This window comes from Equus quagga, chromosome 9 (assembly GCF_021613505.1).
Source record: "Equus quagga isolate Etosha38 chromosome 9, UCLA_HA_Equagga_1.0, whole genome shotgun sequence".
NCBI lineage: Eukaryota > Metazoa > Chordata > Mammalia > Perissodactyla > Equidae > Equus > Equus quagga.
This window is the reverse complement of record NC_060275.1, coordinates 3,056,930-3,078,929: the sequence shown is the minus strand read 5'-3', so window position 1 is coordinate 3,078,929 and position 22,000 is coordinate 3,056,930. Positions and strand designations below refer to the sequence as shown.

General features: G+C 42.1%; 1 protein-coding gene across 9 annotated transcripts in view; it reads left to right on the top strand.

The window, feature by feature from the left end:
• ZNF236 (zinc finger protein 236) overlaps positions 1–17,228 on the top strand; it is a 114,627-nt gene extending 97,399 nt beyond the window's left edge. For 6 of the 9 annotated variants that reach the window (XR_006890089.1, XR_006890091.1, XR_006890085.1 and 3 more), the window contains 7 exons: positions 373–560; positions 5,362–5,493; positions 8,518–8,715; positions 11,028–11,157; positions 13,596–13,772; positions 13,871–14,276; positions 14,711–14,829. Coding sequence is in view for 2 of the 9 variants with exons in the window: in XM_046671364.1 (XP_046527320.1) it covers positions 373–560; positions 5,362–5,493; positions 8,518–8,715; positions 11,028–11,157; positions 13,596–13,772; positions 14,711–14,835 (950 nt within the window). In the remaining 7 variants the exon portion in view is untranslated. Of the gene's footprint in view, positions 1–372; positions 561–5,361; positions 5,494–8,517; positions 8,716–11,027; positions 11,158–13,595; positions 13,773–13,851; positions 14,277–14,710 lie in introns of those variants that run through there. The other 3 variants (XR_006890090.1, XM_046671364.1, XM_046671365.1) reach the window with 3 other exon arrangements.
• The last annotated feature ends 4,772 nt before the right edge of the window (positions 17,229–22,000 follow it).

Here is a 22,000-nt window from a genome sequence, read left to right as displayed (position 1 = left end):
ACTCCTCTTTTCAGGCTGGTCTCTGGTCCTAGATGGGGACAGTGTCCTGAAAATTCTTGTCTGAGTTTCCTTCTGCATTGGCAACAGTTACTGGAACTATGGGGTCACATTTTCACTCCTCTTTTACTGTTTTTCTCTATTTATACTTAAGCAGAGTATATTTATGTATAAAAATATTTAGAAACTACAAAAGCCTTGCCATAAAATTAGAATCAAAGATTCTATGATTTCCTTGGTGCAGTTTCAAAATCTTAGGCAATGTAAATGCTGGTTATGACAGATTAGTCCCTTTATGAAAACCACTCTTCCTATGCTGTTAAAATTGGATGAATCTAGCTTTTTCATTGATCTACTTATTTTGCCTTTTTGTAGAGCTTAATACTACAACTGGAAGCCTTCCTTCGACAACACCGATGTCTCCCTCTGGCTTGTCTGCTCAGAACCTGGTCATGTCTTCCTCAGGGGTGGGAGGAGATGCCAGCGTCACGCTGACTCTGGCTGATACTCAGGGTTTGCTCTCCGGAGGACTGGACACGGTCACACTCAACATCGCTTCTCAGGTGTGTGCCTCACTGCCTTTCCCTTCATGGTAGAGTTATGGTACTATTTCAAAGAGTAAGCTTGGGAAACTTTATTCATTTATTCTTTCCTAAATATGTATTCTGAACTGTTTTCCAAAATTAAAGTGGTTTTTTTGTGATTAAAAAAAGTAATATGTTAAATGCAAAAAGGGAAAATCAAGAAAATGCAGATAATACAGAAAAGTATTTAAAAAAATCCACTACCCAAACAGAACTACAGTTAACATTTTAGTGTCTCTATCCTCCTCAACTTTCACATGCATCCACACAGATAGCATAGTTTAAAATTTTTGCAGAAATGAGTTCGTGTATATATCATGTAGTGTCAGCTTTCCCCTTTGATTATGTTGTAAACATCCTCCCCCGTCAGTGATTTTAGCAGTGCCAAAGTGTTTTAGTGGCTGTGGATTGTTTTGTTTTATGGACGAGTTTACTGAAGGGCATTATGTTGCAGTCAAGGTTTCAATAATTAGAGTAGAAGTTCTCATGTTCTGAGCTGAATCCCCCACGAGCAGATATGCTGGATCGAAGGGTGCACCTTTTATATAATGCATTGAGCTAAGACGCTGGAAAACCTTTTGGAGTTTAATTTGAAAAATCATTATGATAAATTATTAATTGTAATGAAGATTTATTATGATCAAGCTATGTCAGAGTTTTGTAAGTTGACCTAGCAGATAGTTCCTGTTCCTATATGCCTGTCCCTGGCCGCGAGAACAGCAGAAGGTGCCGCAGAGCCGGAAAGCTCGTTTGTTGTTCTGTCTACAGAACACGTTCTTGTATTACCCCTGTCTCCGCTTTTTAGGATCCCTGTATAAGAAAAACAGTTAAGGTTGTTGCGTCTAGAGCAAGATTAGTTCCAGTCTTGTCACAGCCCTGTGGTGGCTATTTTGACTCTGGAGAAGTGACTAACCTCTTCTGAGTTCTAATTCTTTTCATCTGTAAATAGTGACATTTCCTGCACTGCTCCAGGGCCAGTGTTCAGCCAGCTTGCATCAGGACAAGCACAAATTGTTGCAGTGGAGAATGCTCACTCACTGTTGGCAGATAGCCCTTTCAGGGACACTGGTGGAGGTCCGCCAGCACCGCAGGGCCCTTTCCTGGGGCAGCCTGTGGCACACTGCAAGTGAGGGCCCAGGCACTCCCTTGGAAGTAGTGGCTTCCATTCTGGCTGACCAGCATCTGGGCTGAGTAGCTCTGGGTAAGCCCTGCCTCGAGCCCTCCTCTCATTCCCTCCAGGGACCCTGCTGTGACAAGAGGCCAGTTCTAAAGTTCCAGAGGTACTTGCGCATATTATAACTAGAATTGTCTTAACCCCAGCTGTTTAAAGCTTTCTTAATTCCATGCCCTACTTAGCTTTCATCTTCCTACAAGTTTCTCATGTTGACTGTTATTGGTTCTAAATATCTTGACATTTTCATTGAGGCACAGTGTTTTTCTTAGTTAATTAAGAATTGTATAGGGCAGTGAGATTATGAACTGCTAAGAAAAATATTTCTGGTGAAATTATAGTACATGTGAATAGTAAATTAGGTTGATTTACAGGTACTTGATAACGAGTCAAATTTGTTATCCCATCAAGTCTCATTCATCAATAGGGCCAACCCTTGGTAATTTTTTACCAGTATTTCCCAAACTTGGTTGCACATCAGAATTTTTGGGTCTCCATCCGAGGTTGATTCAGTGGTTGTGGGTGGGGCTGGAATCTGTGTTCCTCACCGTCCCTCTTTCCCACTTGATTCTGATGCAGCTGCCTGGGCTGAGTGAGGAGCTGAGCTGAAGCCCTGCTCCCCTCTGCTTGGGAGCTTGCAAAGTTCATGTGTACTTGGGGAATAATGAGAATTATTGTAATTCCCACCTCAGTGAAAACCAAATATAGCAAAGAAAGAAATAGACTGCAAGTAATAATACAAACCAAAAATAAACGACTTTCATTTTAGTGGGTTCAGGTCACCACTTCCATGAGTGTAGCTAATTGTTCAGCATTTATTTTATTACACACTTGATTTTTGAATCAGGGTGTTTGCATTAAGAACACTTAATATTGGCAATTGAAACACCAATAATAAGCTAGTAAAGTACATTGTATTCTGGCTTTTTAAAATTAACCCTTTTATTTTGAAGTAATTGTAGATTAACACGCAATTATAAGAAATAATACAGAGATCTCATGTACCCTTTACCCAGTTTCCCCTAGTGGTAGCATCTTGCAAAACTATAGCACAGTATCAACCAGGTGTGGTCACTGACTCAGTCAAGGCACGGAACATGTCCCTCATCCCCATGGGGATCCCTCAGGTTGCCCTTTTATAGCCACACTCACTCTCCCCTCCCCTGACAACTGCTAGCCTGTTCTTCTGTAATTTTGTCATTTCAAAACAAAAGAGAATTATCATTTCGCTTTGATAAACCTACGTAAGCTTAGAGTCTCAAATATCTTAGCTTTTGGTTGAGAATATATGAATTTATTGAGCCAACACTGGTTCTTATATATATCAGAATTTCCAGCCAGCATTTCTGTTTGTCTTTGATTAATAAAATAAGGAAATGTGAATTTATTAATTTTAATTGACACTGTTTTTCAAAGTTGGGTAGTCTGATAAGAGTGGTGGCAAAAGCCAGCAATAGACACATAACAAAAAGTGCAGAAGTAAGTGGTATTTGAAAGTAGCAGTATTCAATGAACTTCCCTTTGTTTGTTTGTTTCCTTTTTTTTGTCGAGGAAGATTGGCCCTGAGGTAACACCTGTTGCCAATGTTCTTCTTTTCGCTTGAGGAAGATTGTCCCTGAGCTAACATCTGTGCCAGTCTCCCTCTATTTTCCATGTGGGACACCGCCACAGCATGGCTTGATGAGCAGTGTGTAGGTTCCCACCCAGGAGCTGAACCTGCAAACCCTGGGCTGCAGAAGGAGAGCACGCAAACTTAACCACTATGCCACCAAGCCAGCCCCCAGTGAACTTCACTTTGTAAGGGGGATAAGGAACATGAATCTTTATAACTTTTCAATCTATTACATGTTTGTGTAAAAAAAAATTTGATATGTGGAAATACCTAAAATATCATTATTTGCTCTTTTTCTTTGCTGAGGAAGATTCACCCTGAGCTAACATCTGTGCCAGTCTTCCTCTATTTTTTAGTATGTGAGTAGCCAGCACAGCATGGCCACTAACAGAACGGTGTAGGTCTGGTCTGGGCCACCAAAGCAGAGCACACTGAACTTAACCATTAGGCCACTGGGGCTGGCCTCATCATTTTCTTTTTTTAAAGGTGCCTATGGGAAGAAAAGAATCTTAAGTCAATTTAAGAAACTCTCTCTCAAGTGTCTGTGAGGATGACTTTGTAAATTTATCTTCTGTGCTACGTACCCCGTATTCCACGTTTCCTCTATTTCCCTGTCTGCCTTAGGTAGTGTCTTTCCCGTAAGAAGTGGACCTGAAATTCTCTGGTGGATGAAGTTTTCTTAAATGCCATCTCGGTCCTTTTGTTCATCTCCCCTCCCCCTCCTCAATCCTTTGTCTGCCCTCTTGGAGCTCAGCTTTGTCACTCTCCTGAAGACATTAAGAAACAGCCCTCACCTTCAGCTGCAGGGTGCTAGTGACATGGCATGATTTTTATGATCAGCCAGTGTTCTTAGTGACCCCTTACCCCCTTAGTGTTATGCTTTGATGGTGATTTTTCTAATTAATGTCTCAAGTGAGCGTTTTAATTATGTGTAAAATATGTGTAAAATATGTGTAGAATGCAGTTTGATTTTAGCAGTTCAAGTTGTATGCTAAGGTGTTTATATAGATTCAGCATTTTCTGTACATAGTTGGTTCATTTAAGCTAAACTTCCTCTCGGCGCTCGCCCCCGCTATCCCACCCCACCGCATTCATTCTCTTTTTGTCTCAGAATCACAGTCAATAGATAAAGGCATGCTGGAGTGGTAATGAGGCTCAAAGTAGTTTTGTATAGTATAGCAAAGTTGTATGTGTATTTTCAAACAAGCATTATTTAATAAACATTAAGTAAACATTTAAATAAATATTCTTTATAAATATATATATTTTACAACTTTATTGAGATATAATTTATTTTTTTATCATAAAGTTCACCCATTTATTTAAAGGGTACAATTTAAAAGTGTTTAATATATTTACACAGTTGTGCAACCATCGCCATATCTACTTTCAGAACATTTCATCAGCCTGAAAAGAAACCTTGTATCATCGCAGTAAGCAGTCACTCCTGGTGTCCCCCCAGCCCAAGGCCCACCCCGCCCCTTGCTGTCTTCCCCAGCCCTTGGCGACTACTGATCTCTGTTCTGTCTCTACAGATTTGCCTCTTGTGGACATTTCACCTAAATGGAATCATACAAAATGTGGTCTTTTGTGACTGGCCTCTTTCACTCAGCATATTGTTTTCTAGGTTCATCCATGTTGTAGCACATGCCATGCTTCATTCTTTTTTATTGCCAAATAATATTCCATTATACACATATCCCACATTGTTTATCCCTTCCTCAGTTAATGGATATTTGGGTTGTTTCCCCCTTTTGGCTATTGTGAATAGTGCTGCTGTGAACGGTCTTGTACAAGGTTTCAAGTAGACGCAGGTTTTCATTTCTCTTGGGCAGATGCCCAGGAGTAGAATTGCTGAGTCATATGGTTATTCTGTGGTTAACTTTTTGGGGACCCACCAACTTGTTTTCCAAAGTGACTGCCCCGTAGAAGATCTTTTAAATGATGACTGAATGTGATAATGTCATAACTTCTAAACTAGTGATAATCTTTGCCAGGGTCAGCAGTTCCCAGCCTTACTCACGGACCCCTCTCTCTCGGGCCAAGGGGGTGCAGGCTCTCCGCAGGTCATCCTGGTGAGCCACACCCCGCAGCCGTCGTCTGCCACCTGTGAGGAGATCGCCTACCAGGTGCAGTATGCCCTCCTCCTCACGTCCTCTCTCGCTCCTTAAAGAGCATGGGTTCAGAAGGGCTGGGGTAGAGGGTCGTGGGGAGTGCTGCATGGCTTGGTGGTTGGGGCTGCGTCTGAGGAGCTGTGTCTCCAGCCGAACCCTGAGTGAAGAGCGTGCTGAGCTGCAGTGGGTCTGGGGGTGGTGTGTGTTGGAGGACTCCTACTACACCTGGTTCACTCTGTGACTTGGCGTTTAGTGGACTGTGGTTTTAGCACCACAAAATGAGATGGAGCAGCCAAGAATGTGTGTAGGGGAGGAAGACAATGCCTCTACCCTCTAGGTCCTTCTGGCCGGCCTACAAATTAAATTGACATGAGACAGAATAACAGGAGAAAATCAAACAAAGCTTTGTAACATGTACTCATGGGAGAGACCCGGGAAAGCTGAGCAACTCCCCAGAATGGCCACAGCCGCCACCTTAAATACCATCTTTAGCCAAAGACAAAGGAGGAGGTTGTGGGTGGGGGTTTGGGGCTTCAAAGGGGAGGAAGGCGACTCACAGGGACACGGAAAAGCAGGTGTTTGGTAGACAGAACCTTGATAAGAGTGGACTTGGCCAGGACCCTCCTGGTCTGCCGATGCCCAGAGTTATCTACTGTGATGGCCTGTCCTGGGGACACGCCTTTGCCTTAAATTCTTTTTTTTTTGGTAAGCAATTTTATTGGGATTATAATGGTTTATAATATTTTGTAATTTCGGGTGTACATTATTGTTTATCAATTTCTGAATACACTTCATCATGCTCACCCCCAGTAGTCTAACTTTTATCCGTCACCATACATATGTGCCCGTTTATCCCTTTCGCCCACCCCCCAACCCCCTTCCCCTCTCGTCACCTCTAATCTGTTCTCTTTATCCATGTGTTTGTTATCTTCCACATGTGAGTGAAGGGGGGAGGTCAGAGATTCTTTCAGAGTCTTTTGTTCTTAAAAATAATGAACCAAAGAGACACATTTAGGGTGGCCAATTCAAATCCCCCACATGTGTAAATCTAGTTTAAAATTTATTAATATCCTCTTATATTTGCTTACTGAGCAGACTTCAGTTTCCCATTTACTGCATTTGGTTGTTTTGTAGCTTTTCTTGTAATACCGTTGCTGATTCTTTTAAGTTTTGCTGTACCTTTCTATATCCACTTACGTATGTGTGTGTGCATGACCTATTTGTCATTTAACTAGTCTTTTTTCTTAAAATGAATGTTTTGGGGGGCCAAAATGTTAGCAAGTAATAGTTCTAAATATAGAGGAGTCCAGAAACTCTTTCTTTAAAACTTTTCAGAGTTAGAAGTGCAGTTAATAAATAGTCTTTGAATTTAAGAAGCATTAAATTTTATACTTAAGCAGTTTTAGCAAATGAGTTTCAAGATAATTATTCATTGGTCTTTTCAATGGGACAAGGCCTCTTTTCATAAAGAAATTAGACGTACCCAGTGCTGGCAATTTCCCCCAATCTTGCCTGAGTAACCACAGCTTATCTAACTGAATTTCAGTTTGTGTAACTTTAACACATTTGTCTTGAGGGTTCCCAAGACCACGCTTGAGTTCAATGAAGGACTCACAGGACTCAGAGAAATCTGTCTACTCGTGGTTACAGTGAAAGGACACAGACATTGAATGCTCACTTCTTGTGAATGAAATGTTTGATTCAGAAACAATTTGCTGCTTGTCTTTGAGTTACTCTAACTACTGATAATATTTGTAAGTGTTAGTAGACGATAGTAGACAGCACCACTAACTCCAGGGTTTTGTTTTAGTTTGTGTATTTCCTTCTGTGTTGTTTGTTTTAATCATGTAGTTTTTTATCTGCAGCATAAAACAGCCTTGAGTATCATTTATCCCAGTGTTTTTCAAACTTCTTTTCACTCACAAGAAATCTGTTTTATGCAATGGCCTGAAAACAATGTGTGTTCTTATTGTTTCTTTTCTTTACATACACATTCATGTGTAGACACATGCACACCTGACACAGGTGTCACAAAATTATACCTACCCTTATGGCATGTGACATTTGTGTTATCTTTGCTCTTCTGATCTTTTCTATTTATTCCTTTTTTTCATTCCATTTTTTAAAATTGCAGTACAGATTAATAATATTAGAGCACTGTGTAGAAATCTTTTGTTGTCGTTAAAGTATTTTTCTCTAAACTTCATCCATTTCTCTATGTTCTAGTATTATGAAAAAGTATTTGATAAACTGGAAATAATAAAAATGTTGACAAATCCCATCAATTTTCTTCATAATTATTTATAATTTTCTTTCACTAAGTCATCATATATAAATTTTCTTTTGCCAGACTGAACTCTGCTGTTTATAAAAGCTGAGTAATAAACTCCTCCCGCTTTCTTTGTTTTTAGGCTGTTGATGGCATCCTATTAAAATGATTTGAAAACCTGCTAATTGGTTGTGATCCAAAGTTTGGGAAAATGCTTTTATCCAATCAAAAGCTAAAAACACCTGCTGCTGCTGTTATTTATAATGCAGTTTGCTGAGAAAGATCTTCAGCCAAAGCAGTAGCCTTTTTTTTTAGCCTTATCTTTAGTACTTGTCTAAGCTGAAACCACTACCACTAGTAGCATTTACTGAATGCTTGTCGTGTGCCAGGTTCTGTTCTCAGCACCTTTCTTCTATTATCTCATTTAACTGTCACCAGGCCCTGATGGGGAGGTACTGTTCTTAGTTACTGTTTCTCAGGGCTAAGGCACTAACGCTGGCCTGGATTTGCACTGGGGCTGCTACACGCATCTAACACGCTCTCTTCTCTGAGCCCTGCTCTGTCGGTGCATGGCAAGCGTTCCGAAGTGGGGGGGTGCCGTGCTGGTCTGATCCAATGCTGAGGGCCCCCGGCTGACCTTGCCCAGATGACAGACCGTGCACTGTGGGTGGGGTATACCTGTGTTAGTGTGTCTCCTTACTGTTTTGTCACCTGTCAGTTTGCAAACTGCAGCAGTCCAGTAAAGTCACGGGATTTCTGACCCGCTCCAGGTAACTGATGTCTCTGCCAACCTGGCCCAGGGCGGCCAGCCCGAGAAGGAGGGCCGGCTGCACCAGTGCTTGGAGTGTGGCCGCACCTTCGCGTCGGCCGCCATGCTGCTGCATCATAGCAAGGAGGCGCACGGCAGGGAGCGCATCCACGTCTGCCCCGTGTGCAGGAAGGCCTTCAAGCGTGCCACGCACCTCAAGGTACTCTCTCTGCGGCTGGCCCTCGTTCCGCAAGTGCTGCTGCTCCTCACTTAAGATCAGAGGCACTCCGCGGATTCTGCCGTCAGTACATGTCACGGATCTTACTAGTGAAAGGAAAAGACCTGAGTAACAAATTTTTCCATTTTTTTGAGGAAAAGGTCAATGGAGGTAAATGTGTTTACCAGGTTGTTTTGGTTTTAATTGGTCTGTTGGTGTACAGATTAACAGATTGCATATTCCTGTGCAATTCAAAATCGGTGTCCACTGCAAATTAAAATAACATTGCGATACCATTTCTCGCCTTATCAGTGTGGCAAATACTGAAAAAAGATCTGTCAGCACCTATTGGCAGGGCTGTGGGGAAACAAGAACTCCCATCATTCCTGGTGAGACTGCAGCTTGGTATGACTTCCTGTAGAGGAATGAGGTGGTACCCAGCCAAACTGCATCCACCCTGGGAATTGGTACAAAATATGTATGCCCAAGATTATCCTTGCAGCATTGTCTGTAACTGCAAATAATTGGAGGCCCCCTGTCTGCCCACACGTGGGAGAGTGGTTGGGTAAACTGGGATGTCCACACAGTGGAGAAAGCATGAGCAAGAGCTCTGTGAGGTGAGTTCCAGGACCGTCCATCAGGTGAGGTGCCAGCTGGGGATGTGTAACTGGGTCCTGTGGCTTCTAGGCCAGTGCTCCTCCACCACCACTTCTCAGTGACCAGAAGCGTCAGAATCTGATCACTAATTAATAGCTAATGGATCCCAGACTTCCTTCCTCCACTCTTCCCAGGGAGTCATTCCGTTAGTAAACCTACATTTCTCTTCCAGACCTGCAGGTAACCAGTGCTTCTCACCTCTTTCTGAGTTGAGGAACCCCGTTATTAATGTATTTTGAAAAGAAGACTCTATGTTCAGTTTTAAAACACCAAATACAGAGTGAACTCTCTTTTGAGGGGCTACCACAGTGGGATCGGTGTGTGTGCCACTTATGCCAAGGAATTCCCACCCTATCCGACCTCTGAATTTGAATCCACCACTTAGAATTTCTGTGGTATTGGTCAGGTCGTGTAACATCCACAGCTTCAGTTTCCTAATTTGTAAAATAAGGATATTAATAATTGCATTTTATGGTTATTTTGAGGACTGTAAAGTGCTTAGCACAATGCTTAGCTCACAGTAGAGAGTAAAAAAATTATAGCCACAGTAATATTGTCTAACAGAATAAATCCTTTTAAAGAGGAAACAGAATAAAAACAGTTAAAGAAAATTTCTTAAGATGTTTTAAATATATATTGCTATATGTAAGGCATAACTTTTCCATAAACATTCTGAAATGATGTTACACAGTTTGAAAGACTAAATCTGGCATTTTGATACCTATAAGTTGCTTTCTCTTGATGACCTTCAGAAATTTGGGATTTAAAAGAAATTACAATGTGCCAGAAAATAAGAAAGTGCCCATCACACACACACACACACACACACACACACACACACACACAGTAATGGGAACGTATCAAAGGGATGCAGGAGCCAATGGAAAGAGCTCCTGGTGGCCAAAGCTGGAACAGTTGGAGCAAGGAAATAAAGTAGTGTTGGATTATAACCCACAGTACAAAATACACATCCAGGAGTCCTCACTGATATAAATATGATTGACGGAATAAATGAAGAAGAAGAGACAAATCTCCCATGCAGGAGAATTCCAAATAATTGATGTAGACACTCCACCCTGGAGGATGCCTGCACACTCCTTAGGTGTGAGCTGCCCAGTCGCTTCCCTCTTCCTTCCAGAGGGTGCCTGATGGGAGGGGATAATAAACAGACTACCTGCAGTGGAGAAACCTGACAGCATTGCCGCAGCCGGGTGATCGAGGGTCCATATCAGCAGTCATGAAGCATGTTGTGTATATCCTTGATATCCTGGCATGGAAATGGCAGTCTAACTCCCCAGTCCCATAACCCTGGGCTAATCATGGGGAAACATCAGACAAATCTCAGTTGAGAGACAGCCTACAAAATACCTGACGAATCCCCTAAAAACCGTCAAGGTTATCCACAACAGGGGAGGTCTGAGAAACTGCCAAGGCGCACGGCTCCTGTATGAGGGGCTTGGACTGGAGCCTGGGTCCACCACACACTACCACCCTCTGACATGACGTGTGAGAACCAGGAGAACGCTGAGCAGAGACAGGCCCGTTGTTATCCTTGCCGCTGACCTGAGTTTCTGTGGGTCTTCCTTTACTGTTTCCGGTCTGTAAAGTTCCGTTACGATCTTAAATATTTCTTCATTCCTGTGTCTTGCCTTTACTAGGAGCATATGCAGACACATCAAGCTGGTCCTTCTTTAAGTTCTCAGAAGCCGAGAGTGTTTAAATGTGACACTTGTGAAAAGGCATTTGCCAAACCCAGCCAGCTGGAGCGACACAGCCGCATCCACACAGGTAACGACTCGCAGTCTGCTGCTGGCGTAGGAGCAGACCTCATGTAAATGTGCGTTGATGACGTAATGCATTATTTTATAAAGTATAAAGCAGAGTCCACATATTCAGTTTTCTCCTAATTTTTGATCAATTTATCATGCTAACTAACTTTTTCAAGTAAAAGATTTTGCTGTTTTCACCGTGACCGTAGGAAATAGAAGCCATCAGGCAAGAATGCCCTTGCTGTCCCGGAGCCTTGACCGCCTCAGCACCCGTCCCCCCCAGTCCTCCAGCTTCCATCCCTCGTGCCTTAGTGGAATTCATTCCTTGTCTTTCTCTTATATCTTCAAACTTTCCTTTACTAGCTTTTCCTGTCACCACCTAAATCTACTCAAGTCTTTTTTTCTTAGAGAAAAAAACAAGGAAACAAAGACACTCCCATCTCCTCTGCCTCTTGTGGCAACCCACCTCAGCTTTGTCCCTACCACCCCACTGACACTGGCAACGTCTTACTGGCCTCTGCTCTCACACAGAAACTGGAGGTCATCCCTGACTGTTCTGCACCGTCACCCTGTCTCCAGTCCCCAGTCCTGTGGATCTTGCAGGCTACCTCTCCCTCAGGACCTTCCTTTGCTTTCTGTTCGCATGGCCCCATTCTGCTTCGGCCAGCACGGTCTCCTCAGGACCACAGAATCGGCCTCCCACCTGGTCTGGTCTCCTGGCACTCCTCCAGCCCTCTGTTCACACAACAGCCAGACTGCAACCCTAAGAGGCAGATGTGCCATCTTGTTCCCCTTCTGAGCCCATCAGGGTGGAACCCTGGGACCTATCAAGCCTTTGTAATCCATGTCCTCATCCCTCTAGCACCCCAGTCATGGTGAAGTCTCAGTTCTTGAATTCGCCTTGCCATCTGGTGCCCCAACATTTGCAAAGAGTGTTCTCTCTGGCTGGTCATTGTCTTCCCACCCCTTCTGTCTGTTTCCCTGGTCATCTCTGACTCATCTTCAGGTGTCAGTGTGGACACCCCTCCCTAAGAGGCCCCTGTACCTACTTGTGCCCCAGCCGGCCCAAGATGTCTCCTTGTATTGCCAGCAAAGCGCTCCCCATCATGGTCCTTACCCAGCCCACGGGGTCATGCATTCTCAGTGACGTCCTTGTTAGCAGAGATCCCACACCTGCCAGGTGTTCAGCTATTTAGCTTTTGTTTAAGAGACAGAAACTACTGTTTGCCTTTCCTAATGAAATAGATGCATTTGGAGAGACCCTGTGTATTTGCTGGCCGGGGGCTGCATCTCTTCTCATGTGGGTGCTCCATCTTCAGACCAGCAATGGCAGTTTTCCAGCTTCTCATCTCTCCAACTTCCCCTTCAGCCTCCAGCCCGAGAACCCTATGCTTTTAAAGGGTGCATGTGGATAGAGTGGACCTGCCAGGATAATCTCCCTTTCGACTGACCCAAAGTCAGCTAACTAGTGACCTTAATCACCTCTGTGACAGTCCTTTTTCTCTATTTACAGAATGTAATGGCAGGCGTGACATCATCATAGTCACATCCCAGGGATTAGGGCAGGAAACCTTGGGGGCCATGTTTAGGACTCTGCCTGTCGTAGGCGAACTGTGGAAGACCTCCCTTGTCGAGGCCACTGCATAGAAGGAAGAACAGACTTAGGCGTGGCATAGATGGCACCCTGGGAGGATGAAGAGCAGGTGCTCTCAGAGTAACCGTGTGGGCCTCGTGCTGATGCGTGGTCCAGGAAGGAGATAGTTACCTGACCCGAAGGCAGCCAAGCAGAGTGCATGGGAAAGAACCTTCTAGGCTAAGGGGAAAGGCTTGTGCCAGTCCTGGGACAGGAGAATACTCAACCCCTGGGAGCTTGGAAGTGGATGAGTGTGTGGGGACGAGTCAGTGACAGTGAGGGGACGCAGGACTACCGGGGCCCCAGGATGGGTAAAGCAGAGGAAGATGCTGAGCAGGGACAGGACCAGATCTGGAAGTGGGTGTTCGTCTAGGCCGCTCCCACAGAAGTCAAACTTGGCAAATTTTCCTTCCATTTCTCAGTGTCTGTCTTAACTTGAAAGCTATTAACATTTAGAAGAATATTGTATAAATCATGCTTATAATTACATGGATTTGATGTTCTTATGTCCTTAATGTCTTTTTTGCTTTACTGCCCAAGATGTATTAGAAACATTTTGTTTAAACCATATGTGTTCTACTTTTATGTCTAGATACCTCTAGGACTTTTACTAGCTTTTCATTAAATAGTTTTATTTTGTGCCTCACCCTGGAGTGGATTTGCTAGGATCCTGTGCATTAGCAATCTGAGCGATGGTAGCAGGAAGGACACCATGATGATCTTTTTTAAATTTGCATGCTTTCTTCAGAATTATTTTTTTCTATGTCTGCTTGTCAAATGCCGTCTAATGAGAGACACTGACGTGGGGCTGTCCTTCCCCTCAGGGGAGCGGCCGTTCCATTGCACTCTCTGTGAGAAAGCCTTCAACCAGAAGAGCGCTCTGCAGGTGCACATGAAGAAGCACACGGGGGAGAGGCCCTACAAGTGCGACTACTGCGTCATGGGCTTCACCCAGAAGAGCAACATGAAGCTCCACATGAAGCGGGCGCATAGCTACACTGGTAAGAGACGTACTCTCTGCCTGAGAAGTCGTGCTTTTAAATGCCCTGTGACAGACAGAGCTCCACAGTGAGCGGTCAGTGCTGTGTCGTCCCCGCAGGGTTTCAGGAAAGCCCCTTCCTGCAGCGTGCTGGCCAAGGCCTGTGTCTCAGAGTGCGTGGAGCCGAGCGCTGGGGCAGTCAGGCCGGATCTACGCTGCGCGCTCTCTGTGTGTGTCCTGTGGCTCAGAGAGCAGATGGGCTCCATGTCTCCATGTGGACTGCTGGGCTCCCTCCTGCTCGTCTCTGTTTCCACACGGAATCTAGGAGTGACAGTAAATGGCCTGGAGGAGGCTGCAGGGGGCAGGCGTAGCTCTACAGGGAGGAGAGAGCTGGCAGTGTGATGTGAATGGAGCCTTCGGTGTGGCTCTGACAGAATCAGTGCGTTTTAGAGGCACGGATCTCAGGTTCCCTTCAGTCGTTTGGAGCGCTGTGGTCCCTGAGTGAAGTTAGATGGGCCTTAGCATGGTGAGTGGTGTCGCGTGCAGCAGTGTCTGGGGAACCACAAGGAATAGAACTCTTCGTGTTGTGAAAGTTTTTGAGGAAGAGAAAATTTATTCTCACATCCACACTCTAGTGCTTCCTGCTTTACTTTCTGCTAGAAAAATCATGCATGTTATTACATTATTGATTATTAATTGCTCATCACTGATATTGTATTAATATAACCTTTATGGGAGCGGGCATATGTAACAAGTTATATGTATTCATATTCAAGTAAAGTAATTGTCATCACCGACAGAATTATTTAAGCTGTGGTTCAAATTATTCTTTTTCATTGAGAGGGAAAGCAAATCAATTTAGAATTTCTTGTCTGTATTTAAATTGTCTATATTTAAATGTGGATAATTTTGTGCTGTATATCTGAGACTCTGCCTGTTGTTGCTCTGTCTACACTGCAGGAACTTTGCAGGAATCCGCTGGCCACCAGGAGCATGGAGGGGAGGAACTGAGCCGGACCCTCCACCTGGAAGAGGTGGTGCAAGGGTCCACGAGCGAGTGGCAGGCCTTGGCCAACGTGTTCTGACACGGCCTGCTGTCACCTTAAGGACATTTCTCAAGTTAAATGTTGTGAAGAACAAAGCACTTGGGATTTCTGTTTTGAAGCTTCAAGTGTTAAAAATGTTACCACAGTAGTTTTTTAGCTATAAAATTATCTAACGAATCATTGTCTTTCAGAGACTTAGAAAAAAACTGGGAAAAATGTAGACACGTTGTTCTCATTTGTCTACAAATCACTGAACTCAGGTACTACACTAGCAGTCACACTAGCAGTCTCACCTTCTCCGTGGCCGGTGTATCTAGTTAAAAAGAAGCGAACTGGATCTTACTATCATTGTAGTGTGATTTCTTTGTATTAGCAAAGACAAAGTTAACATGGAAAAAGTAAGATAGCTTTTCCTCCATGCTTTCTGTTATAAGAAGCATAGCTTATAAAACACACATAAGGTAGGTGCGTGAAGCTCAGAAAAATGTTAGAGACACGCAGGGAAGTTTTGTCCACTTTTTTCTCTGCATTTTGAAATTAGTAGAAATTGACTCTTTCTAGTCCGCCATAAGTTAATATAACTAATACCTTGAGAGATGGCTGGACCAATTCTCTCTTCATTACAAATGTCTAATCATTAGTTACAAGAAGGCAGCATCTGGGGCGTAAACTTGGGGAACAGAGTAAACCAACACACAAATGAGGATTAACCTGTCTGCATGGGAGCACACCACACGTCTCCCCAAACTGATGTTCAGGTACGTGGGTTAGATGATTGCAGAAAGCACAAGCCATACATCGCCAACAGAAAATCACAGAATTGTCTCCTAGGAACCAAGTAACCGCGGCCCTGTCCACCACGATAATTAGGAAGTGCATTTGTAGTTTGAGGATAGAACCCATACAAGCTCTGGATCTCTTCATGCATAAGCAGGTGTGTTTTTTATTTCAGGGAATTCTTTAGTGTCATCAATGGTGCCACATTGTACAGTCCCAAACCAAATCCTACCCCGTGCTGGGGCCGAGTGCGCGGCGTTCCTACAGCATTCCAAAGACGGAAAGTTCTGTACTTCATGTGAATTTCTCCTTTGAAATTATTTATATGTTCTATATATAAATACATATGTACATATACAGATTTATGGGCCTCTGTGTGGCTGAACAGTATATTTTGTAAATATAGCACTAGTCCCAATTACAGAGAGAGCATCAGAGTTTTTACCTCCCTACAAGCACTTCAGATCAGTATTGTATTCATTTTATTAATAAATGGATATCTTTTTCATTGTAACATAGAGCTGGGGTTGTTTTTTGTTTTTGTTTTTGTTTTTTTCCTGAGAAATAATTGCCTTTATTTTCTCTCATTGTCTCCCTGGTTTCAGACGAGAGCAGTTTTATTATAAATATTGTATGGACTTTGTATATTAAGAAAGTAGCTCATTTCAGCTTCCTGAAGAAAGAGACATTTCACTGTTATTTTTTGAAAGGGCATCTTTTGATTTTTTGTTGTTCACTTTTGGCGTATGTATATAAGTAACACTGATGGTGATATAAAGACATTTGTTATGTGAAAATATTTAAGTCAGAAAACTGTTAAATAATATTACTCTTTTTTTTCAAACTGCTTTGTGTATTGTATATTTTTTTAAGGAAAAAAAAAAAGCCTTATTTGACTTATTCTTGTGATACTGGACTTATATATCCTGAGGTTTTCCTTGAATGTCAGTGTGTATACCTGGCTGTAGTCGGTATATTCAGAATAATTGTAATGTGCCAGAGTTTTAAAAGTTCTGCTTTTAATGCACTTTCTTTTATAATTTTGTATTAAAATATTTTAGAAATGTTGATTAATTTTGGTGAACAAATATCCCAAAAGTTGAAATTATTGGAATTTTAAAAATTTTGTTCTTGCTAGTTTATTTATTTTGGTTTTAGCATTAAATGTCATCTCAGGACAGTCTCTAAAAGGGGTTTGTTTAATTCCTAATTGTGCAGAAAGCATGGTTCAGTGAACTGTATTGGTGAACTGCCTGCTTATGTAAGGCCTTACTGGGTGAATCGAACCTGCTTTTATTTTGGTTAAAGAAAAAGAAAAAATATGTATCAACAATGCATTTTGTGAGTTTTCCCAATTTATTAGCAGGCAAACACAAGACATTAATGTATTATTTTGATTTACTTCCTAATTGTAAAAGCTGCTTCTTTGCAAAACAGTCCTTGAAAATAGAGGGTTTTGTAAAGATGTAATTTCACTTGAACCTTTGGTGGAGTACAGGTTGATCTTTATTTTTACTGGTTGATAAAAAGTCTTCTGACGAGAGATTTCTAGCTTCCTGCATAACCAGGGTTTTGAGGATCGATAACTGTATTTTTAGAAATATCTCATCATAGCATATCTGCTTTGGAACAATAATAAATAAAAAGTGAAGTTAGGAAATGTGATTAATTTTTTTCTTTTTAAAATACTTAATATAAAATAATTTGGCACCTGAGTTAATTTCAGGTTCAGATAATTTTCAACAGAAAAGAACTTTCATGATATTTTCCTTTACCCCTGTGAAGTCCAGACAATGAAAGCTTACCCTTGCAAGGTCTGTTTGAAGAGCTTCACACTTTAAAAATCAGGATAAGCTTCACTGACAGGCACGCCATCTGTATTAGCTACAAGTATCATTACTGGTCTCAGTTTTTGATTATTGGCCAAATTAAACAATACCCTCGTCATTTAGGTACCTTTTGAAGGGTCGTGAGTCTTTAACCCACTTGTGTGGTAAAGTAACTGAAGCGCTTAAATAAGCTGAAAGGAAGAATTCCCTTTCCACAGACACTGACCTTAAAGCTGGGTTTGTGTACTGTTGAGGGAGCAGGAGGAGGCTAGTATGTATAGAATCCAATGCGTTAGGCAATGCCGAAGTGGCCATATTTTCACAGAATGGTAATAGGTTAAAATAAAAACATCTTTTAAAAAATATAAACTCAAATGCCCCTTCCCCAAGCTCTCCTCTTGCCTCTGGTCAATACTCGGGCGCTTTGGCAGGTGTTTAAGTAGGAGAATCCCCCAAGGACTGGAGGTGAGCCTGCGGCCTGTCGCTCAGTAGGAAGCCCATCAAACTGCTCTCCATCCTCTGATGGGGTGTTACTGATGGAACCCGAAAAATCTGTCCTGATGAGTAATTTCCATCATTCTGTCGAATTTCCATTTCATCCAATTTTGGCATTTAACTAGGGAATGTTTCTTGAGTGCAGTATTTTGTACTCCCCTGCCCGTTGTCATTTTTAAGGAAATGTGAATTTGAGCTTTACAGTTAAACCTAGTATTCTCTGACTTCATCTAAACTCATAAATCATTAACGTGCAAGAGATGCATGCATTAGTACAGGTACAAGATTTTAAAACGTGGAAGTGGATTTATGTTCTTCCCATGGAGTTTCCTCTTTGCAGAAGAATATTTGTAACTCATGAAGACACATTTTTAACATTAAATGATCATCAGATTTATGTAAGTAACATCTTTTTAAGAAAATATGTAAGATATATAGAACTCCTTTCTGGTTATTATTTTTAGGTCTCATGCTTGCTTTTTGCCTTTTTTTTCCAGAAGTTTATTTCAAAGTCAATACCGTGCTCCCCCCACCAAAAAAAGTTAAGCCAAGAGTTGATCGTTGCTAATTTATCCTTTTTCTACAATTTGTTGTATAAAGAGAGGCAGAGATGAAATTATACAATTGATACTTCTGAATCTAGATTTCTTCTCTTTTTGCCACTTAATCTCTATGTATGTAATGTAGGTGTTTTGGAGTTTTTAGAATAGAATTTCAAAAGTGCCTACATACATGTTCGAGCCTCTGTATCTTTACCTTCTAGTGAAAATTAGCATTCTAGAAATCTAGTTCTTCGTTGTTTAAAAAGTGGAGGCACACACCTTTTTGTAAGGTCAGAAGCCCTGCATATCCCTCGTGAAGACCCTGTCTTTGCCTCGGGACAGTCCCGAAACCAAGTGTCATGCTTGGTCCTCGCTGCTCCCATCTGAGTTTATCCCCTTCCTGAGTGACATGCGTGCACGAATGAGCACACAGCGGCTGCCTCCCTGTCACACCCGCCCACTCTTCACATGGCCTCTCGGCTGTAGCAGTTTTTATATGGGTGACTAATAAAATATTTTAAAGAACTAAAAAATAAAGATTAAGTGGCAGTATAAGTGGCAGGAGCAATAGGCAGTAATCATAAAAGATTTTGCTATTTAATCTTTTTATGTTTAATGCATTACAGCATGAAGACTTTTGTATTAAATCAAGATTTGTAATCTGACAAATTCTAAAATGACAGTGATTCATTCTTGATTCACCACTAAAGAAAATTTTTAATTTTTTTAATTTACAGAGCAATTCTTTTTTTATCTTCAAAATTGTTTCATTGTCTCTTTATACATTGGATGATATTTACTTAATCCAATTTTGTATTGGAAATGGATAGTTATTGCCAACAGTGACTGTGCTGGCTTTAAGAATAATAAAAATAGTTTTTGTATTATTTTTAAACTCCTGTATATTTACTTATTTGGGTTTTGGGTGAGTTATAACCTTTTAAAGATGGACATTTTCTCTAGGTAACATTTTCCACATGGGTTAACACAATGCAACAGTGCTGAATTTGCAATAAATTCAGATATATGGGGCTTGAATAGTGTGAAGATGTCTAATTTTCTATCCTTGAGGATATTTTCCACTTTCTCTCTCATTTGTAAGGTATTTGAGAGTGACTTGAGATGAAATGAAAATCAATCATAATATCAATTTAACTGTTCATAAGATATGTGCGATATTGGACTTTCCCAGAAATACCGATGGAGTTAGTTTATATTTTAGCATCTAATCCTTTTTAAAGATGTATTTCCAAACTTTTAGAAGTTCGCAGTTGAGAGAGTCATTATCCTGTTGAACTAACAAATTAAGGATATCTTTTTTCTTAGTTCACCTGTTCCTGGCACAGAGTAGGGACTGCATACACTTTTGGACTGAAATAGCTAAGCGATAGTGATTTTCCTTGGACTTTGCTCAGAAGGAATGGGAAGAAACTGTTACCATTCTTGTTGCTTGTTTATTTGTAGGAGGAGTATTGCTCCACAGTTTTTAAAATGTGGTGGGTGGAGGAAGGGGATTGTTTTAAAAAAATTTGCAGATTATGGAAAATTTGTGCCCTCTATAGTGGATTGCCTCAACTATTTAAAATGCTTCACCAGATGAGTTTTTCCAGAATGCTTGGCTCTCTTACGATGTAAGAGTGTTCATAGTTAAACACAATTAAAGGCGTGAGTTTACAAAGCATCTTGTGCACTGGCAAAGCTGAGAAGTAGGGGGACTTGGGACCTCGGGTCAGATTAGCCCTGGCACTGACTGGCTAATCTTTAGGCCACTAGTGTCTTTAGGTCACTCGGTTAACTTCTGTAGGCCTGTCCCTTTGTCTACAAAATTAGTTGATTAAATTTATTCCTTCCCAGCTCTAAAACCTTCTATTTGTATTCTCAGTTAATGAGCTATGAGGTATTGGGAGACACTCCTCTGTAGATCTCGCTCATTTCTGCAAGTCTTACCAGGAAAGCGCTGTCTGCCTTTGCTCCATGATCTTCTCAGGGCTGTTTGTATAGAACACAGCCTCAGGAGATAGAGCATCTTCCTCCAGAGCAAAGCGATGCTTGTTTACTGACCAGTATAATCAAGGTATGTCTCACTCCGAGGCAAAGTCTGGCCGGCCTGCAATCTATTATAAGAGACTCGGGTTCCCTGAGCTCTCGATCCTCTCCTACAACACCACCCACTGTGCCTGCAGGCGTCACCTGGCCCACTTTGGGTCACCCTGTGGGAGCTGGGGCTTGGATATCACACAAATGCTGAGACTCTGGTTCCTCTATCGCTGTGAGTAAGAAACCCCTTTGTCTCTGACCCATGGGCCTCATGTCTTCTGCCAGCACCCTGGAAACTGGAAGGCCGCCTTGTAAGCTGGCAAGTAGGGGAGAACCTCAGAGGCTTTGTGGTTGTGGACTATATGTTGTCAGTTCATTCTGGAGGCCTTGAAATATCCCTGGCTCAGCTAGACTATATGAATGGAATTTTTTTTTACAAATGGCAATGATTAACATTCCACAACATCCATAACACTGTTCTATCACAGAGGAGCCTTTATTGTTACCTAGTACCTTCAAAGCAGTAAGCCTCCTTAGTCCCTAAGGAAAAGGAGAAAAATGGTGGCCTGTGCACCCACACACGGCCTCACGCTCTCCCGTCTGCCAATAAACAGATGTTTCCCTGATTTATTCTGGGCTGGCCAAGAGAGATGGTTCCATGCCACTGTTTTAGTATCAGAACAAGGTGATCCTTGGCAACCCTGGTAGCCGAGCTCTATGGGAAGAAATTCTTCTCATTAACACAAAAGAGCTCATCTCAGTGTTATCCCAGCCAACTTCTCAGTAGTCCTGGGTAAAGATGGACAACAGCTGGCCATCTACCCCAAGATTCTCTCTACCATGCAGTTTTTCTAGGTTATCTTTATATTTCTCAAATTTAATAATCCAAAGTCTTTATCCTTTTTGTGTTACCTTTTATTTCTGAAGCAGTTTCAAGCACGACTTGCAAGAATAGAGCAAAGAAGTCTTCATATACTCTTCAGCAAAGGCCCCATTCAAGTAAGTATTGCCAAAAGTGTGAATCATAAGGTCTTTACACAGACAGATCCAGTCCAGGATCACACGTGGCACCCAGCTCTCACGTCCCTTGAGCCTCTTCACAGTGGGACAGCTCCCCTCCTGCCTTGGCTCTCATTACCTTGACATTTCTGAAAACCACAGACCGGCCCCCCAGTTTGTTCCTCTAATGTTTCTTCCTCATTGGGCCAGGCCATGTATCTTTGGTCAGAATGTCACAGAAGTGATGCTGTGTTCTTTTTGCATCTTATCGAGGTGACACGCAATGTAAATTTGTCCCATTATTGATGGTGTTAATGTTGATACCTATAATCATTTTCCCCTCTGCAACCAATGCACTTGTGAGATCCTTTGAAACCGTGCAGTCATGTTCTTCATCCCATTTGCACCCACTAGGGTAGCATTCAGTCATGATCCCTACCTGATGGTTCCCTGGCTGCCAAGGAGTGATTCTCTGGTTGGATCATTTCTTCTACATTTATTAGATGGCATTCTACTTTAAGGAAG